General features: G+C 36.0%; 2 protein-coding genes across 5 annotated transcripts; one reads left to right on the top strand and one right to left on the bottom strand.

The window, feature by feature from the left end:
- The first annotated feature begins 34 nt into the window (after nt 1–34).
- LOC115981869 lies at nt 35–20,008 on the top strand. Of its 4 annotated transcripts, XM_031104285.1 has the most exons (9): nt 35–236; nt 317–763; nt 1,180–1,260; nt 1,358–1,749; nt 3,847–4,261; nt 4,382–5,263; nt 5,868–5,962; nt 17,828–17,969; nt 18,806–20,008. In XM_031104285.1, the coding sequence occupies exons 1-9, from the start codon at nt 74–76 to the stop codon at nt 19,483–19,485; spliced, it is 3,297 nt and encodes a 1,098-aa protein (XP_030960145.1). In that variant the 5' UTR covers nt 35–73; the 3' UTR covers nt 19,486–20,008. The 4 variants fall into 4 exon arrangements, with proteins under 4 accessions (XP_030960145.1, XP_030960144.1, XP_030960143.1 ...); XM_031104284.1 differs by having other exon boundaries at nt 1,183–1,260; nt 3,847–5,263; XM_031104283.1 differs by having other exon boundaries at nt 3,847–5,263.
- A 1,456-nt stretch (nt 20,009–21,464) lies between these two features.
- LOC115980945 (33 kDa ribonucleoprotein, chloroplastic-like) lies at nt 21,465–22,236 on the bottom strand (the record flags this gene model as incomplete). Its single annotated transcript, XM_031103137.1, has 2 exons — nt 21,465–21,833; nt 21,925–22,236. Coding segments are annotated over 2 exons (444 nt in total), but the record flags the coding sequence as incomplete, so codon positions are not given.
- Nucleotides 22,237–23,980: the final 1,744 nt, after the last annotated feature.

Here is a 23,980-nt window from a genome sequence, read left to right as displayed (position 1 = left end):
AAAGTGGAGGAGTGCAGTAGACAAAGCAAAAGCCCACCGAACTGGTGTTTGAGAGAGTGCGAGTGCGAGTGCGATGAAGGAAGCCAAATTGGTGGTGGTGTTGTTGTTGTTGTTGGTTGTTGTTGTAGCCGTGGTTGATTGTGAATCATCATCGGAATGGCAGCTCCTCACCAAACAAAACTTCTCTTCTCAGATCCGACAAAACCCTTATATCCTCCTCTTCATCACTCTTCCTTGTATGTATGATTTGATTAATAATGTTGTAATTGATTATGATGATTAATTGTATTGCTATCTTAAAAAATTGATTGCACAGGGTCTGGTGAGTCTCGTTCCCTTATGAAAGAAGTAGCACATGTGGTTTCTGATAGACAACAGGAGGAGTTTAGATCCTTGAAGTTGATGTTTATGTTTAGAAATACGGAGAAGATGCTAGCAGATGCTATTATTGCTGCTGCTGCTGCTCCTGCTCCTAATGAGGAGGAGGAGGAGGAAATTACCATTTTATTCTACCTCCATTCTGTATCTTACAAATATCGAGGACCATTTCGTGCACTCAATATTTTGTCTTCACTCTTACCCCATATCTCCAACTCCAACTCCAGCTCCAATCAACCTCAACCTCCCCTTCTCAACACTCCTGACCACTTGAACTCTTTTCTTGCTTCAACTGACAAGGCCTTACTTCTCCTCGAATTTTGCGGATGGACTCCTAAATTGCTGGCCAACCACAACATTAATCATTTTGGCGTTGGTGTGCAAGGTTAGTCTCACACTGCTTGGCACCTATTGCTGTGTCCATTACATTCAGGATTCAAATCCCACTTCCCCCCATTGTAACTATTGAATTTTCCCAACCAAAAAAACAAAAAAAATGATACTTATTATTTTTCAGAAAACCTTAAATATTTTTTGTAGTAATTGTGATTAGCTGCTTTTATGAGTTTTTGTTTCAAGTTCCGCTTCGTGCTTCTTTAAGTTTACTTCAATACTGGTTAGTTACACACACACCCGTTAGGTTTTGAAAGCCATGATCCCAATCCCCATCAACAATTTTTTCCTTTTTGGTGTAGTGGAAACAAAAGTTATGGTAAGATAGGAAGTGTCTCTATTGGAAACTAAGTGGTTTTGCAGGGTTAATTTGTCCTTTCATGAAACTGACAATAATTTTCTTTGTAGAAGATCTTCTTGGAAATAACTTTAATGCAGAGGCAAATCAAACACTGGCAGATACAAGGAAGAATAATCAGAAGGTGGCTGGTAGTTTCTAATTGCACATCGTTATGGGACTGATTTTGAAGTGAAAATAAAACAAAACTAATACGGATGTCACCTTTTCCTTCTTTTTTAAAATCAGGGGATGAAATATTGAAATGTGGTGTCGAAAATAGTTTCAACGGAGTTCCTTGGCTTGGGCAATTCAGCTCAGTAAATGAAACTGCTTCCTTTGAGGAGGTTGAGAATGTAAGCTCTGGTGTTATATCATCTTGTACCTTACAAGAATTTCAGCAGTTTGAGTCTTTCTTCTCGAAGTTTATGAATGTTGCAAGAGAGTTTTTCCTGGCCCCTGAAAGGCATAGATTTGGTTTGGTATCAGAAAGATCAATGCTTTCGTCTCTTGGTCTTGAAGATTCTAGTTCATGGTTAGCAGTATTTCATGTTGCTGGATGTCCCACATGTTCAAGGATTCTTAAAGAAGAGGATGACCTCAAGGATGTTTTACAGATGGATAGTTCTGTTGTTACGGAGGTAATTTTAATCAGTTTGCTCTTTACTTGCTGTTGATTCTAGTCTTATACGAGGTTTCTTTGTGTCATGTTATCTTTTGCCAAAAATTATGTGTGGCTAAAACTGTTTCAGATGTATGAATTGGCTGATTCAATTCAAGTTGAGTTCATTAGGAGCTGGCTTGACCTAGCATGTTTTATCAAAGTGGTTACAGATTTTAATTACTCATCTGAAAAAAATTTAGAAGATCATGATGCGCATAATCTTTTATCTCATCCTTCATATACAAGCTGAGGGCCCCTTCTTTTTCCATGGGGTTCATTTAAGCTTCATTTGTTCAGTATCTCATTTGACCGTAAAATCCTTTATAAAAAGTTATAAAATGTTTTACCTTTAAAATTTGGTAACACATTTTACAAAAACTCACAGTGGCTCCCCTCCCATTATGGGAGAAGAAGAAATTTTTAATAATTTATGTTGTTTTCTCTTTCCTAGTGGAATTAGGATTATTTTCTCTTCAAGTTAAGATTTTTTTCCTAGTTGAATTAGGATTTTATTTGTCTTTCTTTCCTAGTTAAATTGTTTTTCCTCTCTCTAGTAGATGTTGGTTTATTATTTCTTTTCCTAAAAGGAATAGGAGAAATTCTATTCCTAAAAATACTCGTTATAGGGAGGTGGATTATTAATAAAAATTTGTTTTGAGAGGTTTTCTCTATTCGTTTGGCTACTAGTGGTTTTCTCTATTCGTTTAGCTACTAGACTAGTATTCTTGTAGAACTTAAGTTTTGTGGAAGAGTTATAATAATTGTGTGTTATAGATTTTACTTCTACACATCTATGTTGCATGCTCCACAAAGACCACTTAAAATCACTCTTTCACGCCTCTTGTTCACCTCTATTAATTCTTCTTCAATAAAATCCTCCCAAAAAGGATTAGGAATGTGTCCCATTAATCTTTCCAAATTAATATTAACTGTACTACCAGGAAAATTTGAGAGAAGCTCATCAACCCCAATAAAATCATAGTGTTGAATGTGTTCAAGTTCAAGCTTTAGTAGATTGAAACTTTTTTCATCAATAGAGAACTCATCTACTATTGAACAAACCAATTGTGCCGATGAATGATTGTAATCAATAAACTCAATAACCTTTTGTACTTGAACACGGAAAGTCTCATCAATGGTGTGGGTTATGGGCTAGAAAGCATGGATATGGCATTTAGGATGCCGTGTTCATGTTAGACACATATGGAACATGGGACACGGGACACGCGTTGGACACTGCTGCATGTGTGTCCTAGCCGTTTTTTATTTTTTCAATTTTTGAAAAATGATGGACACTGCAAGAACATCATGAGGACACAGTTGCGACACTGCATGTGCCAAAAAAAAAAAAAAAGCTGAAATGCATTGTACCGTACCCACTTGTAGTCTCTCATGCCGATCTTTTTCTTCAGCAGCTCAGCTTCATAGATCTATCTCTCTTTTCTCCTCCTCTTCTTATTCTTCTTCTTCTTCTTTTTATAGTCTCTCATGCTGATCTTCTCCCCCTTCTTCTTCTTCAGCAGCCCAGCTTCTTCTTCTTCTTTCTCCTCTGGCTGCACGCATGTCCCAGCTTCTTATATCTATTTCTCTTTTTTCCTTGGTTTGTCCACCTCACACGTGAAGACGTGAACAAAAGAGGTAAAGAGGTCTTCTTTTTAAATTTTTGTCTATAATGAGTTAAAGTCCACCACCCATCATGCCACTGCCATGTAAGTAATTAAACTTGTAACTTTTTACTTTTTTTTTTCATTACCTAGGTAGACAGTAGACACGTATATATATATATATATATATATATTATTAGTAGCTAGGCTTTAATATTCTTCTGAAAAAAAAATTAACAATTATTTAAAAACAAATAATATTTTTGTTATAAAAAAATTTTATAAGCTTTGAATTTTTTTTTTTAATTAATTAATATACGGATCATTGCTGTACCCGTGTCCTAATTTTCTACATGTTTGTTCCCTTTTTTATTTTGTTCATTTCCCCCATACATTTTTTTTTCCTTAGTAATTTCTTTGCTAGCATGTTTCATTCATTAATACCATAGTTGTCTCCTTTCATCATGTAGCTGGAAGGTGATAGGCATGATATCGAGCTTGTTTTACCTGCAAATAAGCCATCAATAATTTTATTTGTGGATAGATCATCTGACTCGTCTGAAACTAGAGGAAAGGGTAAAGAGGCTCTTGATACTTTCAGAGAACTGGCGCTGCACTATCATGGTTCATATCAGATGGGTGAGCCTAAGAGGGCCAAGCCTGAGAAATCCTCAGTCCAAGATTATCAATCATGGGGTGGTAAATCTAAACATCCTAGATTAAAACTATCTCTGACAGCTCAGAAGATTAAATTAAAAGAGAAGCTGTCTACTATCATGATCCTAAATGAGGATAAACATGTCACTTTGGATAAATTGTCTTCAGATCAAGAAGGTAGTTCCTTGCATAAGATCCTGGCACACCTTCTTCAGCAAAATAAAGAAGGTAAATTAAGCTCCCTTGCAAAGGAATTGGGTTTCCAACTTTTATCTGATGATGTTGACATTAAGTCAGTAAATACATTACCATCAGATACAGTTCAGTCTAATCAAGTGTCACCTGCAGTGTTTAAGGAAGGCCTTGTCTCAAACAGTGTTGATTCAGATAAAGATCAATTGCCACAAAGGGCAAGTTTATCTGCTAAGATGAATGAGGAAAATTCTGAACTCACAGATGGTGAGCCTTCTTCTGAGTATGATGAAGAGAAGACGGCTTTTTATGTTGATAAAAGTAAGCAGTTAATATCTTTAGAAGCCCACCAATCTGTAACCGCTCTTGAAGAAGTTGCCACTGCTCAAGATTTGGTAGTGGAAGAAAAAAGTTTTGAAAATGTAGTGGTTGAAGAAAAAAGCTCTGAAGATGCGATCTTGGAAGAAAAAGGTTTTTTGTTGGTGGACAACTTAGGGGAGCAACAGCTTCACTTTCAAGGCTTTGAGGGTTCCTTTTTCTTTTCTGATGGCAACTATCGGTTACTTAGAGCTCTGACCGGTGGCTCAAACATTCCATCCTTGGTAATAATTGATCCCCTTTTGCAGCAGCATTATGTATTACCCCAAGAGTCAGATTTCAGCTACTCTTCTCTGGCTGATTTTCTCTCTGGTTTTGTTAATGGGACTCTTCCTCCATATCAACTGTCTGTATCCATTATTCAAAGCCCTAGGGAGGCCACTGTCCCTCCATTTGTTAATGTGGATTTTCACGAGGTGGATTCAATCCCTCAAATTGCGATTCATAGATTGTCTGAGCTGGTTCTTGGTGTTAATCAATCTAACACCAACAATGTGGTCCATGCATGGAATAGGGATGTGTTGGTCCTTTTTAGCAATAGTTGGTGTGGGTTTTGTCAGAGAATGGAATTGGTTGTTCGTGAGGTTTATCGGGCTGTGAAGGGCTACATGAATGTGTTAAGGAGTGGATCAAGGAATGGAGAAAAGGTGTTTAATGGTGGTAAGTGCCTGGTAAAATGTTTTTAAAAAATTGACATTACTAGCTCCTTTTTCTTGCCTTGGAAAAAGTAGATGCATCTTTCATTGGTTCATATGACAAATATTTTCATAGCATTTAGTAAACTAGTAGGTCAATAATTTACCTTTATTAACTTTGAGTTGATATAAACAATGGGGAATACTGGATAGAGTTTTGTCCATGGATTTTCAACTTCTACTCCAAAGTACAACAGCTGTCTTTTGTATGATGGACATATTTAAAATTTAGCCAGTTGTCTCCTGTCCAAATGGCATCTCCTGTTCCTCTTAACAAGGGGTGAAGGTTAAGTTTGAGGGTTCAATATTATAAGGGTGCATAAGATATATAATATTTGACAATTAAAAAAAGGAAAATTATATTTTACCCCATTTGGTTTTGTCTACTCGCAATTTAGTCCACAAACATTCAATTACTACTTTTGACCCCCTAATTATTTAGTTACTTGTGGTTTTTTTGCATTTGTTTTCTCAGTAAAGTTTTCCCTTGAATTAAGAAATGGAATAGGAATGTTAGAATTTACTTTCTATTAATCTCACATATTGACAATTGGCCATTTGTGTGGCAGACAACTTGAAGGATGCCCTGGTTGAACTTCCACTGATCTATTTAATGGATTGCACATTGAATGATTGCAGTTTGATACTCAAATCAATGGATCAGGTTTGTTTGGGGTATCCATATTTAATTTTTGTATATTTTTCTTGTATTTTATGCAATTTATGTTTGAAGGTTATGATCTTCTCCAACATCTGATGCTTTACTGTGTTTTTTATAAACCGAAATTTGATACTTGATTGGCACAAATTTTCAGTTTCTTCTTTGGCTATTATTTTTCTCTTTTTTTGGTGTTGAATATTTGATTGTGTATATTTGTCATGTTGTATATTGAGATATGATGTAGTTTTGATATCAATAAATTTTACTTTTTATTTTTTTGGGTGCTTTTGAAGGTGCAAATGCATGCTAGAGCCTAGAGGTCCCTTGTCACTGATTTCCCTCATTATTTTTCAGAACTTTAAAAGTTTTACCATTATCAATCAACATTCAGAATAAGTTAGTTTCCATTTTAGAAAATTGATTCTTTTTTTTATAAGTATTTTAGAATGTTGACTTTCAAAGTAGAGATTTTTTTTGACCTGTGTATCTTAAGAACTTTCTTTTTTTTTAATCGTGTAGTTTAAGAACTTGATTTGCATTATATGCATCTCTTCTTGATTTGAGCTTATTGATCATTGTAATTTTAGAGCCGTTGTGTAACTTTCAGCTAGTATACTCTTGGGGTACTTGTTGAATTTTTTCTAATAAAATTTATTTCTTATATATATATATATATTGAGAAAGAAACTCTTGTACAGAGGATGTATAAAGAGAATCCTGGAAAAAATTACAATTTAAAATTTATGTAGTCGATAAAAAATCAACAAAAGGAGTAGAAATCCCTCATATGACAGCTGATTGCTCATACAAAGAATGCAAAAAGACAGATTTGATCTCAATTATAGGCTTTTGAACACCATTGGAAGTATGATTCATCCTTTCTCATCGAAGTGTTTACATATGGCAAAGAGGAGCAGCATTCTATGTGAGGCTAGTGGACATTTGTTTAGCTGCTCCCCTGAAGACAATATTTGGGGTTTGTGGATTTCAAACAGAAGCTTAGAATGAGTTTGGGTGAGGTTAGAGCCAAGGATAATGGTGGGCATAGTTAGTTAGTTTCTGGTTGGAAATTATATTTCTCATTTGTGTTTGTGTCAAGTTTGCATTTTATTAAATTTTGTTTTATTATGTTCATTTTTTAGATATAATATAAGTTGTGGTTGTGAGAAGTGGGTGTACCATCATCTCGTGCCAAATGCATAATAAAAGAGTTCTCACCACATTAGAATTATAAAGCTAATTCTTTTATAGATCAAACTCTATTACCTGAATTCCAATAACTTTAAATTACTATTTTGATTAAAATTCTATATTAGAAGCTTGAAATTTTTAAAAGAAAATTAATGTCTTTATTTATTTCAAATAATTCTATTCATCTACCATTAAAAGTTGGGTCCTGGAGGCAATGGTTGTAACAAGTGGATATTCCACCTTTATGCCACATGTATAATAAAAGAGTCCTCAGTGCAGTATATATACATTTAAGATTATTAAGCTAATTCTATTCTAGATGAAATTCTATTACCAAAATTCCTAAAACTTTAAATCACTATTTTATTATTAAAAGTTTGAAAATCATATTATTCTCTCACTTTACAATTGATGATGAGATGTTAACATCAATTCTCAGGCTTTTCCTTTGCCTTTGTCTTCTTGCTTTGAAGTTATGGGTGGTTAGTTTCCAGTTGCTTTTCACATTTTCAAACCCAATGCTTTAAAAACCATACTATCCAATAAACAAGGAAAGTGAGAATGTTAGCCAAAGGGATCTTAGCTTAGAGGCACTTCTTCCCCCCTTAAGAACGAGGTTGATGATAATGTCATGGGTTCAAGAATCGCTAACTTTATTGGTAGCTTACCGATAAAAATATTTAGGGTCAAAGGTTCAACTGTTAAATCGATAGTTGTTGACCGTAATGTCTTAAATAAATTTAAGTATTTATCAATATAAAATTAATCATTTCTAAAATTGTTAGTGTTGTCAGAGTAAAAGTGTTTAGGGTTTGATAAGTTAAACCTAACACAAAATATTATTTATATACAAAGAAGTACAATGATGTTACTATTTTTCCCCTAGCTTATACCCATAACACTCCCTCAAGCTGGAGAGTATATATATCATATAATCCTAGCTTGTTACATAATAAACCCAAACGAGTCTTACATAAAGCTTTGGTTAACTTATCAACAATTTGGACTCTTCTAGAAACATATGGAGTAACAATTACACCATCTTCTACTTTTTGCCAAGTAATATGACAATCTACTTCTATGTGCTTGATTTGCTCATGGAACACAAGATTGGAGGCAATGTGAATTGTTGCTTGATTATCACAATGCATAGTCATAGACACCTTCACAACAAATTTTAATTCCTTAAGTAAATTCCTAATCCACATAAGCTCACATTTTAATTCCTCAAAGTAAAAGCTTAACCCACATAAGTTCACATGATGTGTGTGCCATGGCTTTATACTCAACCTCTACACTAGAGTTGGCAACAACAATTTGTTTCTTCCTTTTCCAAGAAATTAGGTTTCCTCCTAGAAAAATGCAACACCCAATTTTCTATCTGACAGTGATCCTGCCCAATTAGCATTAGTATAGGCTTCTACCCTTTGGTGACCATTAGCTTTATGAAGGGTGGGATAGCTTCTCCAAGCATCTGTCTTTCGTAGTGGGTGAAGGCACTCGTATACGCTTTTGGCATGATAGGTGGATTGGTAATAATACTCTAAAAAATCTCTATCCTGATCTCTATATGTGTTCAGCGGTCAAGGATGCTTGTATCTCTGAGGTTTTGTGGATGCCAGATGGGGGTACTGTTAAAGTATGGGATTTAAGGTTCTATAGAGCTTTTGAAGATTGGGAGTTAGCTGCTTCTTATTCTTTTCTCCAGCTTATCCAATCTCGCATTCCTCGGGGTGATAGGAGTGATACTCTTTGTTGGCGGTTGAAGGGTGATGGAAATTTTGACACCCGGTCTTATTACCATGCGATTCGGGGTGCTTCGAATTCTTTGTTTCCTTGGAAGGGTGTTTGGAAACCAAAGATTCCTAGGCGAGTAGCGTTCTTTTTGTGGACAGCTACTCATGGTCGGATCCTCACTTTGGACAATCTAATGCTTAGGGGTCGTCCGTTGGCTACTTGGTGTTGTATGTGTTGTTGTGATAGGGAGTCAGTAGACCATCTTCTTCTTCACTGCCCTATTACTCATTCCCTTTGGACTTTTATGCTTCAGGCCTTTGGTATTCATTGGGTTATGCCAGGATCAATGGCGGGTTTGTTATATTGTTGGCATCAGTGGCTCGGGAAACATAATTCAGACATTTGGAATTTGGTTCCAGGGTGCTTAATGTGGATTGTGTGGTTGGAACGAAATCGTCGTTCCTTTGAGGATAATGAGAAGACTTTGGATGAGTTAAAAGTTTTATGCCAACGTAGTCTTTGGGAGTGGTCTCGGTGTTGGGGTTTTACTGAATGTTCTTCTCTCTTTGAGTTTATGTCTTCTCTTAGCTTAGTTTCCTAATTTCTTGTTTTGCTGTGTTGTTTGTTTTTTTCTTCTTGTTCATCATCATGAACAACTTGTACTTCTCTTTTTTCTCTTTATTAATAAATTTCTGATTACCTATCAAAAAAAAAAAAGATACCTCACAATTCAAATAACTGCCTCCCAATGTGGAAGGCAAGGATCTTTCATATATTGGCTCACAATACTGACTGCAAATGATATATCTGGACGAATAATTTTGAGATAATTTAGTTTACCAACCAAACGATGATATCTCTTAGGATTAGATAATAGCTCCCCCTAATCTTCATACAATTCGCTCCTTTTATGACAAGTTTCGAAGTCCCTTGCCTTTTACTTTTCCTTGGAAAGGTATTTGGAAGGTTAAGGCCCCTACGCACGTCTCTTTCTTTGTTTGGACTGCAGCTTGGGAGAAGATTCTTACAGGGGACACTTTGCAGTGTAGAGGCTTTGATCTGGTTGACTGGTGTATTATGTGTCGTTGCAATGGGGAGACGGTGAATCATTTGCTTCTCCATTGTGAAAAAGCTTATAAGTTGTGGAGCTTGATTTTCAGATCTTTTGGGATTTCATGGGTCTTGCCAAGATCGGTTGCAGAAATGCTCTTCAGTTGGTGGAACTGGTTTGGAAAGCACTTTTCTAGCATTTGGAATTTAGCTCCGTTGTGCCTAATGTGGTGTATTTGGAGGGAGCGGAATTGGCGAACTATTGAGGACAGGGACAAATCCGATGACCAGTTGCTCGCTTATTTTTGTGGTTCTCTCTTTGATTGGTCTAGGGCTTGGGGACTCACCTCTAGTGATTCCCTCCCTTTGTTCCTTTGCTCTCTCCTTTGTATTTAGTTCTTTGTTGTTTTCTGCTTGTTTTCTTGTTCTCTTTTCCTTTTTCTGTTTGTTTCTCTCTGTATTGTCTGTTCTGCCTCTGTTTTCATGAGGTAGCCTATTGAATATACTTCTTTCTTACTTATCAAAAAAAAAGAAAAAATAGAATCCATAGGAGTCTCCACTGGTTTAGATCCTAACAAGCTAGTTTCTTCCAAAATATCCAACATATACTTTCTTCGTGATAAACTAATGCCTTCTTTAGATTGTGCTATGTCAATACCCAAGAATTAACAAATTTTACCCAGATCCTTAATTCTAAAGGAGTTTTGATGGTATCTCTTCAAATCATCAATACCCTCTTTGTCATTACCAGTGATTATAATATCATCAACATATACTATCTATAATATCTTTCCTTTTGCAAAGGTATGAGAAAACTTAGAGATTAGATTGGCAACGTTGCAATCCAAAATTTAACATGGCTTCACTGAATTTACCAAACCAAGCTCCAAGAGATTGTTTAAGACCATAGATGGCCTTGTGCAACCTACACACCTTTCCAAACTCCCCTTAGAAGAAAAAAACCCCAAGTGGTTGCTCCATATGCACCTTTTCCTTCAAATCTCCATTCAAGAAGGCATTTATAACGTCTAACTAAAATAGTGGCCAACCAAATTAGTAGCAAAGGAGATCAAAATTCGGACAGAAGAAATTTTAGCAACAGGCGAGAATGTGTCTGCATAATCAACAACGTATGTCTAGGTATACCCTTTGGCAACCAAGCAAGCCTTCAAATGCTCAATAGAACCATCAGGCAAGTACTTTATTGTATACACCTAACAACCAAAGACCAAGTAGCATTTTGAGACAGGGTGGACATTTTTGCTATTATAACAGACTTCCAACGAGGGATGGATATAACCTCCTGGACATACTTAGGAACAACAATAGAATTCAAGGATGTGGTAAAAGCATGGATAGATGAAGACAAATGGCCATAAGAGAAATTAAGAGATAGGGTGAGAGGTACAAGTACGCTTACCTTTGCGTAATAGCAATTGGAAGAGAGTCAGGGTCAGGAGGTGGATCACTAGGTGGGGAAGAAATCTCTATTGGAGGCTTCTACCAACTATGATACACCTGGAGCGGTTTCTGAGAATGAGATTCAATAGGAGACACAGGCAATAAGCGAGGAAGACAACGAAGAGAACTATCACTACCAACCAAAGGAAAGAAATAGGATTGAGACTCATCAAAGGCGACATCTATCAAAATGAAACTATGACAAAGAGTAGGTATGTAACATCGGTATCCTTTTTTAGTACAAGAATACATAAGAAAAACACATTAAATTCATCTAGGATCAAGTTTATTGCTCCCTGGACCTAAGCTATGAACATAGCACACAACCAAAGATCTTAGGAGGTAGATGAAACAAAGATGCATTAGGAGAAAGCACAACATAACGGATTTGACCACCTAGAACAGTGGATGGCATGCGACTAATCAAGTGACAGGCAATTAGCACAACATCACTCCAGTATGATTTGGGAACATGCATATGAAACAATAGGACACGAGTGACCTCTAATAAATGACACATTTTTCATTCAAAAACGCTATTTTGTTGTGGAGTATGGGGGCATGAAGATCGGTGAATTATATCTTGATCATTAAAAAATTGAGACAAAGATGTATAAAAATATTCACAAGCATTATCAGACCGAAAATATGAAGTAAAGCATTTAATTGAGTCTTTATTCCCGTAAAAAATGGTTTGAAAATTGATAACATTTCAGACCTTTCTTTCATAAGATAAAAAAGTGACAAAACATCTAAATCCCAACAATGAGGGAGTGTTTATTAGACCCCAAATATCAAAATGAAATTAATAAAAAGGACTACTGACATGGCTCTCACACCTAGAGATAAAAGGCACCCTATGGTGTTTGCCCAATTGACATGCTTTACATTGTTAGGACTCAATCTAATAACACGATGGGGCTAACAACTTCAAATTCTAGAGAGATAGATGACCAAGGTGACAAAGATGCTGAAGAGGTGAGATAGACAAGTGAGAAGCCACAAAACTGGAAGAGCCATGCCAATCCAAATAGTAAAGTCCACCGGCTTCATGCCCTCCACCAAGAATCTTCCCCATCTTGAGATCCTAAAAGATACAATGAATGGATAAAAAAAAAGAAAAAAAAAAAAGAGTGGATAAAAAAAATGGCAGCGCAATTCAAAAGTTTAATAAGCTTACTAATCGACAAAATGTTAAAAGGAAAATTAGGAATATATAAGACAAAAAAGAGAGAGATTAGGACTAAGATTGACAATGCCCAAACTAGAAACTGTAGTGATTAAGCCATCTGTCAAAGTAACATTGGGAAGACTGCTAGAGTGCCCAAGGTCCGAGAGTAAGCTTGAGGTACATGTCACATGATCAGTAGCACCTAAGTCAATGACCTAAGAGTCCTAAGTGGCAAGATAAGCAGGGGAAGTACCTTGTTGAGCCAAAGTATCTGTAGAACCAGACCCAACAGAGTTAGAATGCATAGATAGGAAGTGATTATACTCTTCCTCAACGATAGAGATTGATCCGCCCATAATAACCATTGGTTGTTGGAACTGATTTAGAGCAAATAAGAACAAGAGAATAAAAAGAGTAGATGAAGAAATAAACCCAAATAAGGTTGTAGAGAATGATTCTCTTAAATAGATATATGAATTGGTAAAAAAATGCATTGCATCAACCCATTCTCAACATATAAATATCAGTACATTCTCTAGTGACAACTTGCATGATAATTATTCTCCCTAGTTCCAAGATCATGCAGTCAAAATGTCATATAATACTATTAACTCAAATTAGGACTTAGAAAAACCATAGAGCTGCCTGCATTAGTCTCCCCTGGTTTCAGAAAACTCAACCTTGAGTTAAAGTTCAAATCCTTCCCTCAATCTATTGAATTTCCAATCATTCCTTTTTATCCCTTTTTTCTCAACGATAAAAGGGGAACCGACGTGCTACTTGTCAATCTTTTCTCACTCATGAGAAACCTTGTTGAACAAATTCTTAATTTGTAATTTTATTTTCTAAAGTGTAGCACATGAGACCAAAGCTAAAAACAAATCAGCATATTCATCCATTGCTCCTAGATTTTGCTTCCCTTTTGATTCACGTGGCACAAAAGCTTCACTTATCTCTTTAGGACAAGGACCCTTAATCTCCATTGATGGACCAAAATCAATATCAAATTTATCATCAAGAATATATATTTGTCAACCCCAAGAAAATCAACATGTGGATTTTGCTCCTCAAGAGATAATGTCTTGACACCCAATTGCTCTATGGCTACAACAATGAATCTTACCTTTGAATAATTCTCTTTTGTAAAATCAACAACCTTTTGTATTTGAACAAAGAAAGTCTATCATCATCTTCCTCAACTTCTTGTTTGCACAATTTATAATCTTCATTAGGGTACTTGTCATAGATTGGCGAAGAATTCCAATCCGCAATATCTTCTTTAGAGCATTTTTCACTATCTTCAAATATGTTTGGAATACAATAATCCATTAACGTCACAATAGTAGATGAATAAAGTAAATCCACAGGAAGGGCTTCCTCAGCTTGAAAACTACCATTGAATTCTGGTATTTCAGGCTATATATTCATCTCCCATCTTCTGTTATCCAAATAGATGGCTGCCTATGAGGAGCATGACCATGAAACAAGTTCTCAAAGTCACTATCTGACCCTTTTCCTTCTTCAAAAGATCTTGAATCTTCTAACTCTACTACTCTTTGAGTAAGAAACTTAATCTTCCTCTTCAATTGCTCAATATCATAGGCACCAAAATTCTGATCAACTGGATGACCTGTAGGCTGTTTAACACGTCCACAACCAGCCTATACTCAACATATAAATAGCAGTACATTCTCTAGTGACAACTTGCATAATAATTATTCTCCCTAGTTCCAAGATCATGCAGTCAAAAGGTCACATAAGACTATTGACTCAAATTAGGACTTATTTGACTGACTTAAATTCTACACAAACTACAATATAAAACACTAAATAATAATCCAACAAGATTTTAAGAAATATTAAACATCTTTGAAATACCATAGTATTGCCTGCATCTGAGACTACTCTAGATGTTGGTGGAAGTGACTATGAAGGTGGTTCTTCAACATGAAAACAAGCTTGGTGAGCTGAGGTATTACCATACAAATGTATACCGTATGAGTCTCACTATAATAGTAAGTCACTTACGAAGGCCACGTCCTCTACCACGACCCCCTTGTTCATGACCTCCACGGCCTCGGCCTTAGCCTCCACAATTGCCTTTACTACTCCCCATAGAGGTGGCAAAAGCAGATTTATCACTAGAAGGTAATGTATCAATATTAGAGGAAAGGAATGTAGCGCTATTTGAGTCAGATAATGTGGCCTGTCTAAGTCTACCAAAACTTTCACTCAAAGAAGGGAGGTCTTTACTAGCCAGAATTTGTGATTTCATTGGATCCAAAATTTTAGATAAGCTAGAGAGGAAGCGAGTAACATGCATATAATCTCGTTGTTTCTTCATAGTTTTAACATTAAATGAGATGGGTCAATAAATATTGAGTTCTTCGCATATACCCTTAAACTTGTTATATTAGTTTTCAAAAGACAAATCTCTGAGAGTTAGGGAGAAATTGAGAAATAAGATTGATGAAGATCAAAAATTCTCTTCAAAGTGTTAACACTAGAGTAAAGTTCCTGTTCCCAAACAAGTTTAGCAGCCGGTAAGAAAAACAAACTACAACTAATCTTTGACTCCATACTATTTCACAAGAAACTCCTAATTTGTGCATCTTTGACTCTCCAATAATCATATTTAGAGTCCATAGATAGAGGGGTTCACTAATCACGTAATCAAACTTCTTTCTACCAAGGAGGAACACTTCAACTACCTATGCCCACTAAGCATAATTACTTCCATTAAGACAAATGAAAGTAATAGATAACATAACAGGGGGCAAGAAATAATTAGTGGGCTAAACACTATCTTTGGTCTCCATAATAGCAATCTTAAGAACAAAACTAACAATAAATAAATAGGTTAGTGAACCTGTAAAAAAAGAACCACACTAACTACCGTGAAACAAACTCAACACCAATATGCTCCAACTAGTCAGCAAATCCAACAGCAACACATCTATCACAAAATCAACACCAAACTATGCCAACAAGAAAATCCAACAAAAGAAACAACACCATACTATTCCAATCAAGGCAGCAAACAATCCATACCAACGTCAATATGCCCAGTCCACCACTAGACATCAACCAACAAAGTTCTAGCCCAACAAATCAACCCAAGGCTGCCCAAATAGAAGATAAAAATAACTTATCAAAAGAAGACAGAAGATAAAAATAAATGTATTGAAGAAAATCAGAATGATTCAAACCATATAAATCCATGGTTGAAACCCTATTTTGGAAAATCCAATGGCGGTGTGAGGGCTATGGTGGGTCGCCAAAGGAGGGTGAGTAAAACCGTGATGGGCTTGTGGTCAGGCAGCATCAATCTGGTGTCGCGCGACTCAAGAGAAGATCACCAGCATTGGGTGACTCTTCCAGCCACAAATCATGGTCATTGGAGCTCAGGTTAGGGTCGCTGAATCTAAGGTTAGGTGAAGAGGGTTGACCATTGTGGTTGTCCACAGTAGATAGCAATGAGTGGTGGTTGGAGGGTTAACTTCAATGGGTTGAGTGCTCTGATACCATGTTCTCAGAGTAAAAGTGTTTAGGGTTTGATAAATTAACCCTAACACAAAATATTATTTATATGTAAAGGATTACAGTGATATTACTACTTTGCCCCTAGCTTATATCCATAACAATTAGAATAATGGTTAAGTGATTAAGTTCATCATTTACCATCAACTTAAGCTTTTGGGATTAGTGGTTGGTTATTAGAGTTTTAGATCATGTGGTTTCGAGTTCAAACTTTTTTTTTTGGCCCTATCTCATTTAAAATTTAAAAATTCCATATGTTGAGTCTCACCTATTGAGGGGGAATCTAGGCCCATACATGAGGGATAGTTTTAGAATAATGGTTAAGTGATTAACTTCACAATTTCCTATCAACTTAAGCTTTTGGAACTAGTGGCAATTTATCAAATATAATAAAAAATGAAATTAAAATGAGAAGTTCTAACCTGTTAGCTTAATCTTTTTGAATAGTGGTAATTTATCAAATATAATTTTACAAAAAAATGAAATTAAGCTAAGAAGAAGCTCTAACTTGATGGTTAGGGTGTTGTAAAATGGTCATAAGGTTTACAGTAAATTACACAAACCTTCCTTGAGGTTTGCAGAAATGACACTCCACTCCAAACTTTAATGGCTTGTTTGTATTGAGGGGGAGGGAAGGGGAGTAGAATAGAGTTTTACTCCCCCTCAATCCAAACAAGCCATAAGGAAAATGACACTCTTCTCCCCTAAGTTTTGAGGAAACCAATACATTAGTCCTTCCATTAATAACAACAACAAAATATTCTAAAATTTGAAAATATTCCGTTGACCAAACCCCGACCATGGTTAGTGAAAGTGTGTTTGGTTAAATATGGTTTTTTTGTTACCAAACCATGGCTAGAGTTTGTCAAGGAAATCTAATTTCCCTTAAGGTTTGGGGTGGAATGTCATTCCCCCAAACTTCAATGGAGGTTTCTGTAATTTATCCTAAGGTTTAGGGTTTAGGTTTTAAGTATTTAGTGGTTTTTTTTATTTTTGTTTTAACTTGAATGAAAGAAATTTATTACTACATGATTTTCTTGTAAAACCATACACAAATATCTTATATAGATTTGTGGTAAAGATTTTGAAAAACTAGTGATATGTGTCTAGGGTTCTCGTTCTCCCACTTACAACTTCTCCATTGCACTCCTGAAAATTGACCTGTCAGGTCAGTTCAGTTCACCAGTCCAGTGGTTTGATTGAGTGGTTGAATGGCCCAAAGTGGATTTGACTAAAACTTGAGTTGCAGGGGGTAAACTAGATCAGAACTAAGGTCGTTTGACTGTCCAAATGGTCCAACCAGCTAGCTGTGTCTGATCTTTAGTGTTTAAACATTTCTCAAACCTATTGGAAGTGCTTGAGGTAAGTTTCCTGCCAATATTGGTGTAATTTAGGAAAAATGTGTATGCTTCTTAAGTTCAATTTAAGCTGGAGCATTTCATATGTGATTTAGCAGTTGCATCTTAAATGAGTCTTTAAAGTTTCATGTTTTTGCATAACGTTGTTAAGTAATTTATATTAACTTGTCCTTGGTCTTTGTTTTTATTTTTAATATTTTTTGCATCTGTAATACGTTGATGATTAGGAGCTCTTTGACCTGCTTGCCAGTTATTGTTATCATGCCTAAACTATTAAACAGTTATGCAATCAGATTCATTCTTTGATTGAAGATTATGTGGCATATTATTTATATTCTTTTGATGTGTTGAGCTGTGCAGAGAGAAGTTTATCCTGCTCTGATATTATTTCCAGCAGAAAGCCGGAATGCCATTCTCTATGATGGAGATATGGCTGTAGCTGACATAATCAGGTTCATAGCTGACCAAGGCAGCAATTTGCGTAATCTTATCAGCAATAAGGGTAATCTTTCTTGATAGGGTACATTTCAATGACAAACTATTGAGATTTACAATTCAAATGAAGGAAAAAATTAACTTTAGTACTTAAATGTTGCCTGTTTCCTCTTAGCAAATCCAAGTGGTAGTGGGTATTCCTATTAGATACCTTTCTTGGCCTTATGGCTGAGATCAAGGGTGTTCCTACTATGGCTTTAATTCCAAGTGCTAGTCGGTTTCTTTTTTCTTTTTTTATTTTAATTTTAATTTTTATATAAATAATTCTTGGCAATGATTACACTGCTGGGGCTGGTATATGCGAATTCCATACTGGATACTGATGTCAATTGCTGTACAACACACCTTTTGAAATGCAGCATGGATGCAGAGTACAGTTTTGTTATTAAAATGTGGAGTCAGATTGAGTAGCATGGATGCAGAGTACAGTTTTGTTATTAAAATGTGGAGTCAGATTGAGTACTTGATGCACCAGTTTGATCATGGTGGGATAATAATAATTTGTTATATTCATTTGTTAAAGTAGTGGTGATTGTGGCCATGCATGCTGTCTATATTGGTTGGAAGTACGTTCATGTAAATAATAGAACTTACCTGTCATATATGTCTAATGATCTTACATTTTGATTTCCATTCCAACAAAGTAATTTACAGAAGTTTCCTGAGAAACTCGTATGAGTTCCAAATGACCTGTGAAATACAGAAACACTGTTTTGCTTTATTTTTAATTCCTTCTTTTTACTTAAACATTTTTTCTTTGAAGCATTACGGAGAAGTTGGTGGTCTCTGGTTCTATGGTTTTTCTTCACCTCATTCATAGACCTTGTATGTCTATTTTGTTAGGCATTATTTGGAATGTTGCCAAAAGAGGTGGCGGGAATCAGAATCCATTCAAGGAGGTGTCACCCACTGAAATTCGTGATGAAATTTCTACTTCCAATTTCAAATCCCATGAAGTCCTATTAAAAGACAGGGAACTGGAAAGAGTCGGTGAATACAATCAAATCAAATCTCACACATCAAAAGATTTGCACGAAAGGGCTCCTCATGTGGTGGCTGGTTCTATCCTAGTTGCTACTGAAAAACTTCTTGGCGTACAACCATTTGATAAGTCAGTAATTCTCATTGTGAAAGCTGATCAGAGTAATGGATTTCAAGGTCTAATTATCAATAAGCATATCAGATGGGAATCTCTGCATGAACTGGAAGAAAGGTTAGAAATGTTAAAAAAGGCTCCTCTGTCCTTTGGGGGGCCGCTTATGATACGCGGAATGCCTCTTGTCTCTTTAACTCGAAGTGCTACTAAAGATCAGTATCCTGAAGTCCTACCAGGTGTCTACTTTGTTGATCAAGTAGCGACAATTCATGAAATCAAGGAGTTTAAGTCAGACGATCAATCAATTGCTGACTTCTGGTTTTTCGTGGGCTACTCTAGTTGGGGTTGGGAACAGCTGTTTGGTGAGATTGCTGAAGGAGCCTGGAATGTAACGGATGATGGTATACAACATTTAAATTGGCCATGAATTTGACTATTTAATCAGCTGGGATATTTCATCTCAAATATGATAGAGCTTAAGGGTAACTCAAGCGGGAAGTCAAGCAGTGGACAACCACTGAAGTATGATTAGAAAGAGGAGCTTAGCATATCTTACTGTTTGATATGTTTGTAATATTTATGGGCTACAATTTTTTTTTTTTAGAAGAATGCCAATACAGCCACTTTATTTCATAAACTGAAAATCAGACAAGTAACAATTATAAAGATTTAGAGGAATAGACTCCATCCAAACTAAAGAAAAACGTCTTGCTCTCTTGGCAAAAGCATCAACTAAAGCATTACTTTGCCTATAAGTATGAGAAAGAAAAACTCTGTATAGAGCTAGTCGAAGACAAAATGTCTTTAATCAAATGACCAGAGGAAGAGTGTAAAAAAGTCCTTCCCCGCAAAGCACTAATGGATGTCGTAGAGTAACCTTTGAAGATGGAACTACGTAGACCAATTTCATGGATAAACTGTACTGCTCTCCTTGCTGCAAACGATTCTAAGATAGCCACTGACGAGGGTGTAGGGATCCTTTTTGACAAAGCTGCCAGCACCTCACCTTTAGAATTACGAATTACTAGTCGCTAACCCGTGCGATGCACGGGATTCTTTAAAAAAAAAAAAAAAACAATATTGCAATTATCATCTCTATAAAAATACATACATGCCAAAAAGATTAATACCACTACCATAGGTCCATTGGCAATGAAGTTATTTTCATAGTTACATATATACTATGAATAAACAAATAAACAAATTGCAATAATGATCGCAATCTTATTTTCATAATAAATAAATAGAATATAGTTACCAATGTCAAATTCTTTTGCTATGACTCAAAAAGAGTAGAGAAAGAATATAATACAACAAATCTGCATTATATAGAAGAGTACATCATATATTTATTCAACATAAAACATTGAGTTTTATAAATCTTTTTTGCTTGCTCACATTCCCCACCACGTCTCTTGTGCTAAGACACCATAGATATTGCTTTTTCAAAATCATGAATAGACTTTGCCAATAAAGCCTTCTCCATGTCAAACCCTTTTGCTTTGCCTTGAAATAGTTCCTAGAAAACAGCTGCTTTACCCAAGTTAGGGGCTTTGAGAATAGAAGAAGAATTATAGTATCTGAGAAAGTGCGATAACCACAACATATTGGTGTTATTTTCATATATAACAGATAACGAAATGTGGAAACACCATTACTAAACAAAACCTGTTCTTTAAACTCAGAAAGTATCATTAACAGGCAATTCTGTCAACTTCTTCTCTCTTTTCTTAAGGGAAAAAAAAATTGCTTTACACCTACCATAGGCAAAAGGACCATAATCCAAAGCTCTAGCCAAATACAATTTAGGATAGTTAAAAACAACCAATATGAGAATCAACTTCAAAATAATTAAATAAGAAATAAAGACCACCATAGCTCAATTTTTAAAGTAGCTTTCCTCATAGACACATGCATAAGAAATCACTATATTAGACACATAAAGAATCAACATTTAAAGCAACCCAGATGAGATTTCAAGAAAAATAAGCTCGGCTAAATTTAATTATGAAACCCAGATGTCATAGTAGTGAAGCTAAAATTTTCTTAACAGTGACTTATGAACAATTATGAAGCATATATAAATCATTAAACAAACTTTTTAAAAAATCAATGACATAGATAATCCATTTTCACCACCCTTTCTTCTACCAAAGTTCCAGACTTGTCCTATAAATTCACCTACTTGGCTGCCCTATTTTCAATTGATATAATGGTGGTTAGGATGTTGATATAGGGCTTGTCGTAAACTATTTTACAATTATATTCATCAATGGATTATTCCATAATTCCACTTTTGAGAAGGACAGTTTAGGCAGTCCAGCTTTAGTACATTGCGAATAACTCAGCCATAGTTACAATTTGGAGCCTTATGGTCAAGGGGGAAGAATGACTTTTTGCCGAGGAAGTTTACTCAGTGTTTAAATTCTCATACAACACTGTACAGCCTGGAATTATAATCTCACCACAAAGGACTGCTACCACAAGCTTTTCCTTCTACCCGCTTTATTTCAATACTCAAATTTGTTCACGGAGGAAGACTTGGAGACTACAAAGAGTAAGGTTCTGGAAGCAGAAGGGGTGCACTACTTGCAGTACTTACCCAAAAGCATATCCAAGCACCCACACTTTAACATATTTCCCTCAGCTGCTGATGCTAGAAAGCAAATCGCTGCTGTCAAGATTGTTCTCCACATTTCTTTCCACCACCGGTGGAGAAGCAGACTGAGCCCTTTGTGCAGCCATATTTAATCGTAAAGGCCGCCCTTCAACCTCCTAATTCCACAATTACATAAAAAACAGGTTATTATTGATTCATCATTAGAACGATTCGCTTTTGTAAATTCAGTAGCCAAGCTTATCTTACCGCTCCGTTCATGGAACTCAATGCAGATTCTGCATCCTCGGCGGTTTCAAAAGAGACAAACCCAAAACCACGTGATCTTCCTGTGTCTCTCTCATAAATGACTTTGGCACTCAATAGGCCTCGCTGATCTGCAAAAGCATCTCTTAGACCCTGGGAAGTGAGGCCCCAACCAAGGTTTCCAGAATAGATCTTGTGAGGGCTGTCTATATAGCCCTTGTTGGTGCCCCACATCTTTGGCCCCATTACTTCCCTTTCACCTCCCTTTGGCACTTCTGGGAAGTTCACCTTAACAATTCGGCCTCCAACTTGCTGTCAAACCATCAGAATCATTAAGAACAACATTAACTTTCTCCGCTCTTCATGTGTTCTTAGCTTTTGAAAGCTTCTGTAAATTATTTTGACAGTTTTTACTTTAAAGTTCATGTTGAAATTGGAAACGTATTACCCAGCCATCCACACACACATACACATACACATACAATTTTTAAGTTAATCCTTTAATTTTTTTTTTCATATGCAAATATTTGCTGACTTTCATATATTGGTATACTTTTTTTCATCTGCCAATTCCACACACACAAACAACTTTAACGCGAAAAACGTTATCGCTACAGTTGATTGAGGCTCTATTGAGTTCATATGTGCTCAGGTTGCCATTTCAGGGTAAGGCTCCCATGAGTTATTTTCAATTAAACATTATCCATAATTTATAACCAAGGGTAAACACTCAAACAGGGTATAATCAAGCCAAGTCTCACATGTGTATGAGATACAAATTGCAATGCATGACAACTCCGTGTAATGTCAAGCAATATAAATTTTGCATTAAATAACATAAAAACCCAGCCATTGTTACACTGCACCATTACATTGCCCTGTAACTTGTACATTGCAGGCAGTAAAAAAATCAGCGTAGCCCTTTTGCATAAATCAACATATAATGAATGACTCTAAAGGATTTTCTAGCAAAATCCTGTTGATGGCAGCAAAGTAACCGTAAGAAATAGCAATTAAACTTCCTTAGCTCCAGGGTTCAATTGCTGTTTCAAACCTAAATTGCTCAATTTTGTTCCAGATAATAGAAAATAAATAAAATTTTTTTGTAATTCTGTCAAATTTATTATTGCTCCCCATATGCAGAATCCCACTGAGACCTAGCATCAAACACCTCACAGGCACAACCACCATTTAAAATTTGAGAGATAAGTAGGATAATTAATCAATTCTAAATCAAAACAAAATCTGAACCAATTTCTTAAATCAAAACCAAAACAAATAGCCAAACCTAAATCCTATTAAACACCGAAAATTAATATAAAAGATTTTACCTGTAGCCGTTCCAGCAGTCTGATGTTGGTTGGTTGTGAGGCGAAGCATTTGTGGCATAGTTGAATTCGGTTACCGTCGCAGGGGAAGAAAGCATTCGTTTTTTGCCTTTGGGCTGTGGGTTTGATATGGTCAGATTATGGTGGTTTGTGGGTTGCGGGTGGTGGTGGTGGTGGTGCTGCTGCTGCCTATACATCCCCAAAATCGCAGATCTTCAAAATCGTTTTTTGCTTTTAGGTTGTGGATTTGATACGGTCTGATTATGGTGGTTTGTGGGTTGCGGTTGTTGTGGGTGGTGGTGGTGATGCTGCTGCTGCTTGCTGAGTTCTGGTGGTTGTGGGTGGAACGGGAAAGGAGAAGGGGAATGGGAGCAATAGGGTCTGAGGAAGGAGATCTCTGTTAATATGTGGGTATGGTGGGTAGGTGTTTTAGAAAGGTTTTATATCCGGTTTGAGTTTTGAAAGAGAAGGCAGAGCATCGGGTTTGAGTTTTAGAAAGGTTTTATATCGGGTTTGAGTTTTTAAAAAGTTTTATTATTATTATTTTTTTAATATTTTTTTAATATTTTTTTTAATATTGTGCTGATGTGGAAAATTGTGGAAGTTTCAAAAGCTTCGGTTTTATATATATATATATATAGATAACTCCAACACCGGCCTCCTGTAAATCCTCAAATTTGGCGCCATCGAAGTTTGTTTTCACTTGTCTTGGATTGGGGGGCTTCCACACT

Source organism: Quercus lobata, chromosome 3 (assembly GCF_001633185.2).
Source record: "Quercus lobata isolate SW786 chromosome 3, ValleyOak3.0 Primary Assembly, whole genome shotgun sequence".
Taxonomy (NCBI): domain Eukaryota; kingdom Viridiplantae; phylum Streptophyta; class Magnoliopsida; order Fagales; family Fagaceae; genus Quercus; species Quercus lobata.
Note: the sequence above shows the minus strand (reverse complement) of the source record. Positions and strands in the feature narration are given on the sequence as shown.

Coding starts and splice junctions, on each gene's coding strand:
- LOC115981869 (XM_031104283.1), top strand. CDS start 74: ATGAAGGAAGCCAAATTGGTGGTGGTGTTGTTGTTGTTGTTGGTTGTT. Junction 237..316: donor CCTCTTCATCACTCTTCCTT/GTATGTATGATT, acceptor TTGATTGCACAG/GGTCTGGTGAGTCTCGTTCC. Junction 17,970..18,805: donor TAATCTTATCAGCAATAAGG/GTAATCTTTCTT, acceptor CTATTTTGTTAG/GCATTATTTGGAATGTTGCC.